At 47.2% G+C, this 13,959-nt stretch overlaps 2 protein-coding genes across 5 annotated transcripts in view; both read right to left on the bottom strand.

Moving 5' to 3' along the window:
• Positions 1-906, bottom strand: part of tbx2b (T-box transcription factor 2b) — a 6,029-nt gene extending 5,123 nt beyond the window's left edge. The window contains exon 1 of the mRNA XM_070543407.1: positions 346-906. Within this exon, the coding sequence (XP_070399508.1) occupies positions 346-704 (359 nt within the window). The 5' untranslated portion in view covers positions 705-906. The remainder of the gene's footprint in view (positions 1-345) is intronic.
• A 7,141-nt stretch (positions 907-8,047) lies between these two features.
• bcas3 (BCAS3 microtubule associated cell migration factor) overlaps positions 8,048-13,959 on the bottom strand; it is a 458,753-nt gene continuing 452,841 nt past the window's right edge. For 3 of the 4 annotated variants that reach the window (XM_015952051.3, XM_054743434.2, XM_070543406.1), the window contains one exon: positions 8,048-8,325. In XM_015952051.3, the coding sequence (XP_015807537.3) occupies positions 8,177-8,325 (149 nt within the window). In that variant the 3' untranslated portion in view covers positions 8,048-8,176. The remainder of the gene's footprint in view (positions 8,326-13,959) is intronic. The other variant, XM_054743435.2, reaches the window with a different exon arrangement.

Raw genomic sequence — 13,959 nt, forward strand, 5'->3', positions numbered from 1 at the left:
ACACACACACACACACACACACACACACACAAAGTATCGCAGATATTAACTTTAATCAAAGTAAATTAACATTATTTCCCAATAACTTTGTCCGATGTTCCGGTTCCGGTTCGGATTCGGTCCACAGCCTGAAACTGGGCCTGAGAAGAAACTTTTAAAAGTGCTAAGGGTACCGTCACGTTTCTCCGCGGTATTCTCCAGATGTGTTTCCGTTTAATGAAATAATACTTCAATAGTGCGCGCGCGAGTGTAAAGGCCATGTTTAAACGTGTCAGCAGCTCTGAACTCATCAGCTGGTTTTATTAAAACGGATCCTGCATAAACCCTGGTCTCCAGGGTTCTTACCTTCCAGACTTGGTAATGACCATCTCCGTTCCCAGTTTGTGGAACTGGTCCCACAGATCTTTGGCTTCCAGTGTAACTTTTGGGTCGTCGTCCACTTCTTCCTCCGGCTCCAGGCTCTTCATGCTGCGGAGGTGAGCCGCCTGGTGATGGCTGAGGGCCGGGTGGAGCGCAGCCTCGGCCGCCCCGGCCAGGCCGTGGTCCGGGATGGGCTTGGTGAGCGCCCCGGGAGGCAGGCTGAGCGCCGGGAAGAAGGAAGGCTGCGCGGCCGCTAGAAATGCGGACATGGGGAAGTCGGTCGGCCGGTGTGCGTGGAAAGGGTGATAAGCCATTACAGTCCCTGTAAAAACTGGATCTCTCATCGGTGCATCCACAGAAACCGAAGTGAAACGACGGATGTGGTGGTGGTAGTATCTCCTTCGCGCGGCGCGCTACGGTGCGGCGGCTCTTCCCGGTACCGTGGCGGCTACTGAAGGGTGCAGCCGCCGGACAAACACGGAGCGTGTTCTCTGTGTGAAGAAATTCCCAGTTCTGGTGCTGATGTGTCTCTCCGTCCTGGGATGAGTCGCTTAGTGGAAGTGGCGCTGTGACGGCTGAGCCCGGCTGCTTCACTCATCCCACCCAGACTGGAGAGATGTGGTCCCGCTCAGTGCGGATCTGCGTCTATCTCACATGTCCTTCCTGCCTCCGTCCACAGCTCTAATGAACCAAGCCCCTTTGATTGCTGATTTTACGCTTTCTAGACCAATTGTGGGCCCCTATAGGCGTGGTTCTGACAGCTCCGGCCAGACTCTGGGAGAAGGAGGAGGGAGGGAGGGGGGTAAGAAGGTGTCGGAAGCATTAGCAGTAAGAAAACATGTCAACAGAATAAAATATTAACCAATGACAGGAAAGATCGGGAAATCCCACCCCCAGCTCCAAGCCAAGCGCCGGGTCAGCCCTCCGCTCCTGGCCGGGGGAGGCATCATCTCTCTCAGCTTGCGTGTTAACAATGTCGCCACTGAGAACTCAACTGGTCCACAAACTCGGTCCAGAGACTCACCTTCACTCACTCGGTCCAGAACCTCGGAGCGGCTCCGGTTCTCTTCTTAATCTAGCACGCGCTGCTTCAGCTCTGCGTTCCGGAGATCCATTCCTCGGATCTGTTCAGCGCGCGCGCGCGCACACACACACACACACACACACACACACACACACACACACACACACACACACACACACACACACACACACACACACACACACACACACACACACACACACCGGTTCTGTGAGTGTGTTCGGGCTGGTTTTACACACACTATCCAGCCTCCGCTTCCCGGGAGAGAGCCGCGTTTTCCTGAGACGGGAAACGCCTCTGACGGCTGGAAAAGACTGAAGCTGCGCAGAAAAAGAAAAGAAAAACGGAAACAAATGAGAGACAAATAAAATCAGAGAAATTCTGCCGGAAGAACGCAGTGAGTTTTTAATGTGACAAAATAAATTCGTGTTTAGATTCTGCAGAAGTTTATATTTTTAATAATTCGTTGGTAGTTTTGCGCTCCGCGTTCTGTTGATGTTTCTGCTTTTGTTCCACATCAGAAGGTCGGTCTCGGTGAAATAGTTGAAAACTGGCCGCGCGGCACCGACTCAAGGACCGGTTTGGACCCAGCCGAAGGGTGCGGGGCTCTGGGAGCACGGGGCCCAAACCGGCCACCCCTCCCTGACCAACTTCGTCTCTGTTAGTGCCAGAGCAGTCCGGCGCCAGTCGGCTGATGCGCTGCAACCAGAACAATCTCTTGTCTCTTTACATTTCCCCTGAAGTGCTGCATGTGCGAACCCCCCCTCAGACCCCCCAGGCCCCCGGGGCCCCGCATCTGCGGCTTTGCTCTACTCTTCCCTCTGCCTGCACCAGGACTCGGTGTCAGATGCGAGTTCTTTTCTTTCCTTTTATTTTTTTTTTAGATAAACAGCTGTTCTGCCGGGCCACGGGCGACACTTGGACCAGAACTGAAACAAAAAGCGAGAGTTCCTCTGGATGAAGCTGTCAGAACGGGTTCCCACGAACCACAAGAACTCTGCGCTTCCGCTCACAGCGCACACAGAAGTATGAACACACGGGGCTATTTTAAAATTAGAAAACAAACAAAAAACGATCAGCTTAATTTGTCCGTTTATAAAACAGATTTCACAATAAAACAAAATCAACCAAATGTGTAGGGCCACACCGGGAGCGCGTTAGTGAATTTAAACACCTGAGCTGTTTGCACCTTCACCGCTTTGCCACATGCTGGTCGGCCGTGCGTTCCAGCCAAGGAGGATCAAGAGAGAGAGAGAGAGTGAGAGAGAGTGTGTGTGTGTGTGTTGGGGGGGGGGGGGGGTAACTTGTGGAGTAAATGTTGCCCAGGAAAACCACCACAAGAACCATAAAGATGCTTCATTCTATAGAAAAAATGTGTGTGTGAGCTAAAAGTGTTCCTCACACGCCCTGAGGTGTTTGCGTGCACCTTGCCCCGCACCTGACCGAAGTGACGCAACTTCAGATTAAAAGACAGAAAATTCAAGTGGCTCCAATTCGGAATATTGTTGTAAACGAGCAGAATAAAACAGGAGCACTTGGGTTTGCTACCAGCTGGAACTTTGTATCAACAATCTGGGAGCAAATTGGACTCCGTTTATTTGTTCTGCGGCCTCAAAGTTACAGAAACCTCCATTAGGCGCGATTTTAAAGTCATCATGACGGAGGATTAATGAGGGCAGGCAGTAGAATGCTGCTTAAACGTGTGTGTGTGTGTGTGTGTGTGTGTGTGTGTGTGTGTGTGTGTGTGTGTGTGTGTGTGTGTGTGTGTGTGTGTGTGTGTGTGAAGAACACTGGAAACGTTTAAAGAGTTGAGACTACAGAATAATAAATGCCCTGATGCGCGCCTTAATTGATCACATATCGTGATCACGTGACTTTCGGTGCTGACGCAGAAGAAGCACTTTTGGATTTAAATCTTAGACCTGAACAGTCACAGATTTTTAGAGAATGGAGCGCGTGCGTGATGCGGGCTGGAGCGGTAGTCCGCTGCTGTCCTTGAAAAGTCCGCTCGATGCGGCAGCGCGAGGAGGAAATGTGCGTAAAAAGCGTCTCGGTGATCCAACGATCCGAACCAGAGACGCTCTAATTACAACAAAACCGGACAGTTTTGGGCCATATTGGTCTATAATCGAGTATTGTTATGTTCCTGCTCTCCCAGACATTGTTCCCATCTTCGTTTCATCTCTCCATCTTCTCCTCCATCTCCCTGCATCATCTCTGCGGCTATATTTAGCGGCTAGACGGAGGCCTTGGCGCCAGACCGTTTAAGACCTGTCAGAGTCCCTCATATTTCCCCCTGTCACATGGAGAGCCGGCGACCAGCGGCCTCTCCTCCTCCTCTCCTCCCTTTCCACTCCGCCTATCACAGGCACCAGCGACCCCCCCGATCGCGCTTCACTCTGCTTGATGAAACAAATCAGTTCTCACTCATGGGAAGGAAAACTGTTTTCTCCCCTCCACACACATCCTGGGCGCGCGCGCTCTTTGGCGCAGCGCGAGAGGAGGATGCGCGCTTTCAGGGAGCAGGTTTGCTCATTTCTTTAGGAGTGAGTCACGAACCCAGTCAGATCCGCCAGCCCAGAGAGCCGTTACGGTTCCGAGTGGGAGGTACGGCCTCGGAGATGGAGGTGTGACTGACTGACCTACAGGTGGAGTACCAGGTGAGGGCGCTGTGCCAACCCAGGAACCCAGAGGGGACTGATTAGGCCACCACATCAGTCATGGACGGTCTGATCACATTTAGAACCTCTGAGAGCAAAAATGAGTCCAGAAGCAGGCGCGTGCGTGTTACTTTTATTTGGCAAGAAAAAAGTTTTTATCCCAGGACTTCTTTCATGTAAAACCTTCCCAACTGATCTGAGTTCAAATCCAAATAAAAGAAACAGTTAGATTCTTCTGGATTTAGCTGGAATCAAACTCGAGCCTGCAGAACCTCCAGGTTCCACCTGTGATCATGTCTCATGTAGCTCCAAACCAAACTTTTATTTTTAATTAACGTTTTTGTACTAAAATCAGTTTTGAATGTTAGAAAATATAAAAATTCCACCGAATTCAAACACATGTGCGCCGCGTTTAGAACAGACTTATTGATCCTGCTAACAGCCTATGGCAGCACACGCTAGAGGAGCGGAAAACACCAGTACAGGTAAGCACGCAAAGGCATGGGCTATATTCAGCAATTCAAAGATGAATGAAAACAGAAATTTTGGTTTCCAAGACGAAACAGAACACACATTACACATGAGCATCCGGGTATTGTACACGTTCTGAACACAGCCCGATATAAAACATCTTTCATGAAATAACCAACCTGTGTGAGTTTACAATAGTTATAATTATTCATTCGTGCTTATTTTAGCTTCCTAAGATTTTAATCTACATATCCAAAATAGCCTCGCGCCCAGAAAATAAACCTGGATTAAAATCCGCTCCAGGTGAAGGACCGGAGCAGCATCTCAGTGACGTCATGATTCGGGTTATGTACGTTCTGTGAGCTCATTATGAGTCCGCATGATGCTGACAAACAAAACCGGACCAAAACCCACCTTTGCGTTCTCATAGGAAGTGTAACAGAACGAGAACCGATACCGGGCCGGAACCGCACACATGTTAGACGTTGTTATTTTTTTCATCTAAACGGTTTCAATAAATAACAGATAGAAAATGAAACGGAAAAAATATTTAGCGCGTGACGAGATTAAAAAAAAAACACGTCGAAGAGAACGGGAACCATTTGGAGTTCCCGAAAGAAACCGCAAGTTTGGTTCGGAACCTCCATCTGGGTTTCAACAGAACCGGTTTTGTTTTCTCATTTCACACGTATGTTCTATGACATCCCATAATATTTAATCCTACTTTTCTAGAAACATTTAAAGATAAAATGATCGAAAAATAAAAATGTGGTATTGTTTACAGGTACCTCTCAGGTGAGAGGGAAAAGGGGCGGGGCTTTGATCAGTGCTGCCTTTTTCTTTCTTTTTATTTTCTTTCAGTTTTGTTTTTAATTATTTGATTTAATATTCATTTAAATATATTTATCATCTGTGTAACACACACCCAAACATCATTCAACAAGGCTATAGGCCACACACACACACACACACACACACACACACACACACACACACACACACACACACACACACACACACACACACACACACACACACACACACAGACTGAATACTTTTTAAAAGCTGCTGCTGATTAAAAAATAGTTGAAGATGTTTGTTTCTGTTATGAATTGTGTTTTTTAATCATGCAGAGTTTTAATGATAACACATTTGTTGTAAAATCTGCAGGAATGAATAAACTCTGATCTGGTTTCATCTCCTTCCTCTTCCTGTGTTTTCTGTATAACTGTAAACGCTCTTCAGGAATAACGGGTGGTACGAAACTTTGCTTTAGACCAAACTAGATCTAGAGCCTTTTCCAGATCAGGAGCTGTGGTCTTTAGCTGAGCTCTGAGACCTGTTTCTGTTTGATCCAGCAGGACAGACACTAAAACAAGCTGCAGCTGCATGTTTGCTGTTTTAAAATGATCATCAGAATTGTTTTCGTCTCCTTTTGATAAAAACATAAAACAAGAACTTCTGATCTGATTTCTCTGGTTTAGAGCAGACACACACCTGCTCTGCATCCAAACAAACATTTTTATGAACTTTTTTCTACAGGCTGTTTATTTTCAGATGTGAACAAACACGATTTTAAAGGTTTAAAATGTTTCAGGCAATAAGGAATTTGATGTCCAATAAAACCCTCTCCCTTGTAAAACAAGTAAATTAGATTTTAGTTTAGTTTTTATTTTAACTGGAGCTTCAAGCTTTCTGATTAAAAGAGGAACAAACATAGTTTATAAATGAGCTTTAACCTTTACAGAACATGAACTAGCCCAAGGGAACGATGGAAACCAGCAGAACAGAGAAAAATCACAACAATTATTTTCCTCACATTTTTTAGTTTTATTCTGACATGAATGCTGGAAAACAGCTCTATCAGATTTATACAAATTAAATCTAATCATCATCATCATCATCATCATCATCATCATCATAAACATCATAGAAATAGTTTACCTGCTTTATTCATTCATTTAACATCTGAATAAACTAAATGATTTCAGCACAGATGCTTCTGATCATCTAGATGATTTCATGCATGAAGAAAAGGTTGCTAAAACACAGAACCCCCCCCAAAACCTGCTGAAGTTAATAATAACTGCTGTGTGGAAATACTGAGTCAGCAATCTCACTGATCAGTCTGAGAAACATCCTAACATATAAACTATTTCCACAAAAGGGCAAAAAGACAGATGTATAAGGGTGGAGCAGAGGGATGGCAGAAGGGTAGATCAGATGGATGGAGGCAGAAGGGTGGAGCAGAGGGATGGCAGAAGGGTGGATCAGATGGATGGAGGCAGAAGGGTGGATCAGATGGATGGAGGCAGAAGGGTGGAGCGAAGGGATGGCAGAAGGGTGGATCAGATGGATGGAGGCAGAAGGGTGGAGCAGAGAGATGGAGGCAGAAGGGTGGAGCAGATGGATGGAGGCAGAAGGGTGGATCAGATGGATGGAGGCAGAAGGGTGGAGCAGAGAGATGGAGGCAGAAGGGTGGAGCAGATGGATGGAGGCAGAAGGGTGGATCAGATGGATGGAGGAAGAAGGGTGGAGCGAAGAGATGGGAGAAGGGTGGAGCAGAGAGATGGAGGCAGAAGGGTGGAGCAGATGGATGGAGGCAGAAGGGTGCAGCAGAGGGATGAAGGCAGAAGGGTGGATCAGATGGATGAAGGCAGAAGGGTGGATCAGATGGATGGAGGCAGAAGGGTGCAGCAGATGGATGGAGGCAGAAGGGTGCAGCAGATGGATGAAGGCAGAAGGGTGGAGCAGATGGATGGAGGCAGAAGGGTGGATCAGATAGATGGAGGCAGAAGGGTGGATCAGATGGATGAAGGCAGAAGGGTGGATCAGATGGATGGAGGCAGAAGGGTGCAGCAGAGGGATGAAGGCAGAAGGGTGGATCAGATGGATGAAGGCAGAAGGGTGGATCAGATGGATGAAGGCAGAAGGGTGGATCAGATGGATGGAGGCAGAAGGGTGCAGCAGATAGATGGAGGCAGAAGGGTGGATCAGATGGATGAAGGCAGAAGGGTGGATCAGATGGATGAAGGCAGAAGGGTGGATCAGATGGATGGAGGCAGAAGGGTGCAGCAGATAGATGGAGGCAGAAGGGTGCAGCAGATGGATGGAGGCAGAAGGGTGCAGCAGATGGATGAAGGCAGAAGGGTGGATCAGATGGATGGAGGCAGAAGGGTGCAGCAGATGGATGGAGGCAGAAGGGTGCAGCAGAGGGATGAAGGCAGAAGGGTGGATCAGATGGATGAAGGCAGAAGGGTGGATCAGATGGATGGAGGCAGAAGGGTGCAGCAGAGGGATAGAGACTGACAGGTGGAGTAGAGGGTTGGAGGTTGACGGAGCAGCAGAAGGTCAGATGTCTTCGTGGACTGTAACAGTTGGGCTCAGGCTCATTTGTGGGTCAAAGGTCAGAAGGGTCTCTGGATCCAGGACCAGAATAATGTCATCCTCTTTAACGCTCACATAATTCTAACAAGTTTTAAAATAAGGAACTCAACAAAATTCAAAACTGGGTCCAAACCCAGAACCAGAACGGATCTGTTCTGTCATGAAAACACAATAACAATGATTTCTGATTTACAAACTGCTTCATCAGCGGGACGCTGGGAGGACAGATGGACGAGATGGGGGTGGGGGGTGCGGTCTAGGGTAAGCTGGTGGGGAAGAGGCTGAGCGGCTGGCTCTCGTTGGTAGGGAGGGGGGAGCGGTAACCCTCAAAGTTGCGTGGGATGCTGCCGCTGGTGGAGCCGGAGCTGTTGCTGAGGGTCTCGATGCTGCCCTCTCTCTGCAGCTCTGCAGGGACACAAACAGACAGCATCAGAACCACAATCAGGACATCAGACACCCCTCTGAAGCTAAGAGTCCACAACCAGCTGCTGGACATGAGGACATCATGAGGTACAGCAGGATGTGGGGCCTGGGGTTCTGGTACTGCTCCTGACTCCCAACTCCTTCAGCACTCTGGTAGTTTTGTAGTTATTCTTACACACAGCTCAGTCACAGACATTATTTTATTTAAACATTTTAGACCAGGTCTGCCTTGAAAAGAAGGGTTTTTTAATCTCAGTGGGATTTTCTTCCTGGCTAAATAATAGTAAAATAAATAAATAACGATCAAATTTGAGCGTAAAATAGAATATTTAAGATCATTTCACTTTAGACATGTTAGGAATGCTTTTTCATTAGACCCAGAGAATTGGTTGACTGAACGGAAACAAAAGAAGCAGATTATGACTAATATGTTTTTTTTTAATAAGTGAAACGCTCCAGAAGCTGGTTGATGTCATGGTGATGACACCTGGTGATGCAGGTCTGTCTCAGGTTGTTCCTCCGTGACAGAAACAATGATTTAGACATGATTCTTGTAAATCTGCAAACCTACAGCTCACAAAAATGTGACTAAAATAAAAACAGTGATTGTGTGTTTTAAAACCTTCTAACTGTTTCTAGCTCATCATGGACCTGGGTCAGGTGAAGCCCCTTCCTACTGTGAACTGACCGAGCCGTTCTGGTCTGCACCCCTCCGTAAGGAACTCATTACTGTTATTACATGCTGTAAACCGTCGATATGTGGACGAAATGGCGTGCGCCTAAGTGGCAGCACGGTATTAAGACTGTGATGCATGTAGTGTATTGTGACGTCCTTCAGCCATGCAGCTGTGTTTAATCTCCTTCTGTTCTGCCGCTGATGGTCAACGCCCTGCAGAAAAATGCAACGGTCTGCAGCAACGACTCAGGATGACAATCGGCTACCAAGAGGGAGCAGAGCTTCATCATGTGTGCAGACAAAAACAAAAAAACACACGTGAGTCATTTCGATTTGAGGAACAGAGTTAGAACATCTGCGACGTCTCGGAGATGAAATTAGACGACAAATTGATAACATCATCATCATCTGCATGGCGCAGCCACGGTAACAGAGGCAACACCCAGCCTGTATGTGGTTCCTGTCCACATATTACAAAACAGGACAACAGCGCTGGAGCTGGCGGTGCAGAGGAACTATCCCCCAGTTCTCCTACAGCAGAGCAGGAATAGAGATGATGTCCCACAGACTTCCAGGAGCTAGTGGACACATCTCAGTCCCGGTGGGGATGCAGGAAGTGGGAGCTTCATTGGCTCAGGAAACTGATATAAACCAGAGTTACTATCCCAGCTAACGCCACACTGCAGTGTTATCCTTGCATGCTGCCTCCTTTAATTCCCTAATATCACAGAAGCGCTCCAGTAATCCTGCAGAGGTGAGCCGTGCCGTTCGCACCGTTCACAGCAGGATTTACTGCAAAAATACTCATTACTGTTTCAGGGAAGCTAATAGCTGCTGGAGCTTGTCTTTTTATATCCTAATCATAAAGTTTCATTTAAACGTGTGCGTCAGATCCTTATTCAAGTGAGTGATATCGATACACACACACCCACACACACACACACCGGTAGGACCATCAGCTGATCATGCTTGTGTTTTTCTACGCAGGCCCGTGTTGACTCTGCCTCACAGCCTCGGTTCTTTGTCCACCCCGACGCGAGCCTCTTGCCCTCCCAGCCTGCCTTTTGCCAGCTGGACCTGCTGCTCACTGTTTCATTGTTGCTGCCGGCGCTGTAAGCTGCTGAACACCCCGTAAAGCCCCGAAGGCCCTTTCTAGTGCTGCCTAATCCACTTCATTGTGCGACGCCTAGCAGCTATTCAACAAGTCTTAACCTCTCACGCCCCCAACACAATCCCCGAGCACTCTGACGTTGGGGATCTGTTCGCGGGGACTGATGTCACAACGTAATGTAATATGGTTATTTACTAAACAGTTTTGTACGATGGGATGTGGAGATAATTCTGGCCTGGACACAGGCCATCAAAGACAGAAACTGCTGTGGGATTTGTCGGATGTGGGATTTTAAAGGATGGCTGATCTGAGCTGACTGACAAATATTTGATGCTATTATTTAGGAGCTGATTTTTAAAAATGCCACTTCAGTGCCAGCGTGACATATTGGAAGCCGGATGAGGGTTTCTGTGTGTGATACGTGCTGTTTACGCTAGCATGTGATGAAAGATGTAAAGCAACATTTCATCCATCACCAGAGGCTGAGCGAGAACACCGTGGACCAGTGTGTGGGCTGATTTCTGCACAGAACAATCCCTTTCTGCTGCTCAGAGCTGAAGTTTCACATCTGTGGAGGAGAAGTCGTGGTCTGTCACAGACCTTGTCCTAGAAGGGGCGGGGCCATTGCAGCGGGACTCGGACACGTTCACACATATATGGAGATTTAATACCACGTCAGCCATTTGAACATAATGAGGGAATGCTCTGAAACGCTGCAGTCTGCACCCCGGGCTGTGAACAGCCCATAATCCTCTTAGACTCACACACAAGCACACACAGACGCCAGGATACACATTTTCATTTTACAAACACACAGACTAAATCAACTCTTACACACAACAAGCTGCAGCTGCGGCAGAGGAAGCTTTGACCTCTGTGAGACGTGAACCATCTCCACGAGGGAACCCTGACTCCTCGTTCATGTCGCCTCACCTCTCCACCTCCTCTCAGACAACAGAAACCCAACGTGATGGTGAAGTCCTTATCCCAGCTGATTGTTTTTGTGTTTTAACTTTAATCCCACCACCGGCCCAGCTGCCCGTGATTAGTGCTGGGTCTCACACAGACACACAAGTCCAGACACTAACTGGTGTGACTCTTAGGTCATCACCAGCAGACCTACGGCCTCGTCTGCTACCTGGGTTCCAGGCTCCATCAGCAACCCTGCTCGACAAAGTAACATGTTAGACTAGTCTCTCCTTCATGAGGCCCCTGAAACAAACAGTTGTCAGTGAATCGCCTCCCGTGGAGGACCTCTAGTGTTTTGTTCCTGACTGATGGAGGAGAGGTGGTTGCAGAGATCAGAGCTTCATCTGCAGTAATGAGGATGTTGAGCTGGTTTTTCATGGGGAAGGAGGAGCTGAGCTGAAACCCTCACTGATGATCCTGACACATCTGGATCCGGACTGAAAGAAGATCCTCTGTAGAGGGTCAGAGTTCAGCCTCAGCGATAAGGTGAAGAGCTCCATCATCTAGAAGGAGATCAGAGTAGAGCTGCTGCTCCTCCTCCTCAAAAAGTCAGCCAAGATGGTTCAGGCATCTGATCAACGTACTACCTGGTTGCCTCCCTCTGGAGGACTTCAGGGCACATCCCTAGTAGAAGGAGACCCCAGGGCAGACCCAAATATCTCTGGAAGAATTATTTATCTTCTCTGGTCTGGAATCAACTTAGGATGCCCCTGCAGGAGCTGAAGACTGTCTGGGGAGAAAGGTGGGTCTCCCTCCAGGATCCTGATCTGACGTGACTTTAGAAAAGTAGATGATTGGATTATTGATGTTGAGTCATTTGGGATATGTTTTATTTTTTGCCTCAAGGGTAATAAGACTTAATATTTGTAAACAAATCCCAAATGAGTTTCTGTCAGGTCCGGTTCTGGTTCTTTTTGTTTAAACATCAAAAAAAGCTGCATAAGGTTTCGGTACAGGAGAATACACCAGACCGCGTAACTTAACTCTTTTCTCCATCATCCATTTATTTCTTTAAAGAGCAAGTCACCCCCAAATGAACATTTGTTTGCTGATGAACTATATAAATGAGTGTCTAATTGTGCTGTAGACACATGCAGATAATACATTTGGCACGTTAGTGCATCTTAGTTAAAACTGAAATTTCCTTCCTAAAACTGTCAGTGTTGCGCCTTCTTCAGATGAAAACTCTGCACTGCATTTGAATTGAAATCTGTCATTGCTATTGGCTAAGATGCACCCTATGACATTAGCTGGTACCATATGATGTCACAATGCCGCTGTGAGCCTGAGTGTGTGTGTGTGTATTTGTCAGTGGCTCTGTCCTCCTGGTCTGCCAGGAGTGGAGTTAGCCTCTGGTAGTGAGTGACTTACTTTAAAGACATTTGCTCAGAAGGCTGTCATTTAGTAGCCTGGCAAGCCAGACTAAATAAATTATTTATACTGGTAACGCTCCATTGACGGTTCTCAGTCGTGGGGCGGGTTCTATCGTCATCTTTCAAACCATCTCAGCATGCTACTGGACAATGAACAACGTGACCTACTCACCGCAATGGATGTCGGTAAATGAGATAGTCTGCTGTTGAAGAAGGCAAAAATACATCATTTTTCCAAGTAAAGGACTTAAATACATCTATCTGCTCCTGAATCTAATAAAGCCCAAGTCCAAATAGTCCAAAATTTATGTAAAAGCTGTTTCAAACGAGCTGACGCCATCTTGTTCCACTCTGCTGCATCATCCTGCCAACCAGACGAGGGCCCTGATTGCCCCACAAAGCCGATTGAGCATTGCGACTGGCCCACCACTGTGGACCAATCACATCGCTCTATAATTTTGAAACCCCCATAGAGAGCTGTGATTGGCCAGCTAGAATGGTGCTGGGGGCGGCAGAGGTTCCAATGAAGTGTTCCTAGACCAAACTTTGCATTTGGTCCTTTAGTCCTTTTGCTTATGCAATCCAAACAGAACTGACTGGAAAAAGTTATTTAAAAAGGACTGATATTCAGGGCAACGATACCAACCACTATCCTAGAAATCCAGATGAATCGTGGCAGCAGCGTAAGACTTTGCTCTGCAGGTCGCTCTAGCCAGACTCCACTGTAGGCTCGGGAGGTCTACAAGTGGCTTGGCTAATTATAGGTCCAGCCAATCACTGTGCTCTGTGTTTGGAGACAGATATTGGGCAAACTTTGCACCAATATGGCAGAACCTTTTTTTTTTGTTTCTACAATTATGTCAGAGCTGGCAAACTAAACAACAAAAGTGGTGGCGGCTCAGGAACGGCGCTCATTTGAAAGAGCCTTGGAATCAACTTGTAAGATTTGTACTTGGACTTTTCTTTGACATGAGCAGTTAGAAGTGCTTAAGTCCTTTATTTAGAAAAATGATGTATTTGCTTCTTTGACGGGGTATGGTGGAATGCCCTGTTGACTGATTTCCTTAACAATGAATACTTCCTGTTGTTCTGATTGGTCCTAGCGATGTCCAGTTGTGTGCAGAGACAGTTTGAAAGACAACCCTATGATTGAGTTCTATGGGGCGTGGCCAGACTGTATGTTTACTTATAAAGGATGGTTTGCCAGCCTACCAAAACACAGCAGATGTAAAAATGCATCCTGAACTCAGTCAAACCACCAATAGATGTAAGATGAGGATATTACAGATGCTCTGAACATGAAAGCATAACATGAGCCCCCTCTCCTCTCAATCCTTAGAAAGCTGTCCAGTTGGACGACTGAGGCCACATTAGGACCAAAGCTCATTAATATCTACTGGAGATCATCCTGATGGACTGTGAAAAGCTGGGCTTAGCACACCCTCCTGTGTGAAGGACAACACACACACACACGCACGCACGCACGC

This window comes from Nothobranchius furzeri, chromosome 13 (assembly GCF_043380555.1).
Source record: "Nothobranchius furzeri strain GRZ-AD chromosome 13, NfurGRZ-RIMD1, whole genome shotgun sequence".
Taxonomy (NCBI): Eukaryota; Metazoa; Chordata; class Actinopteri; order Cyprinodontiformes; family Nothobranchiidae; genus Nothobranchius; species Nothobranchius furzeri.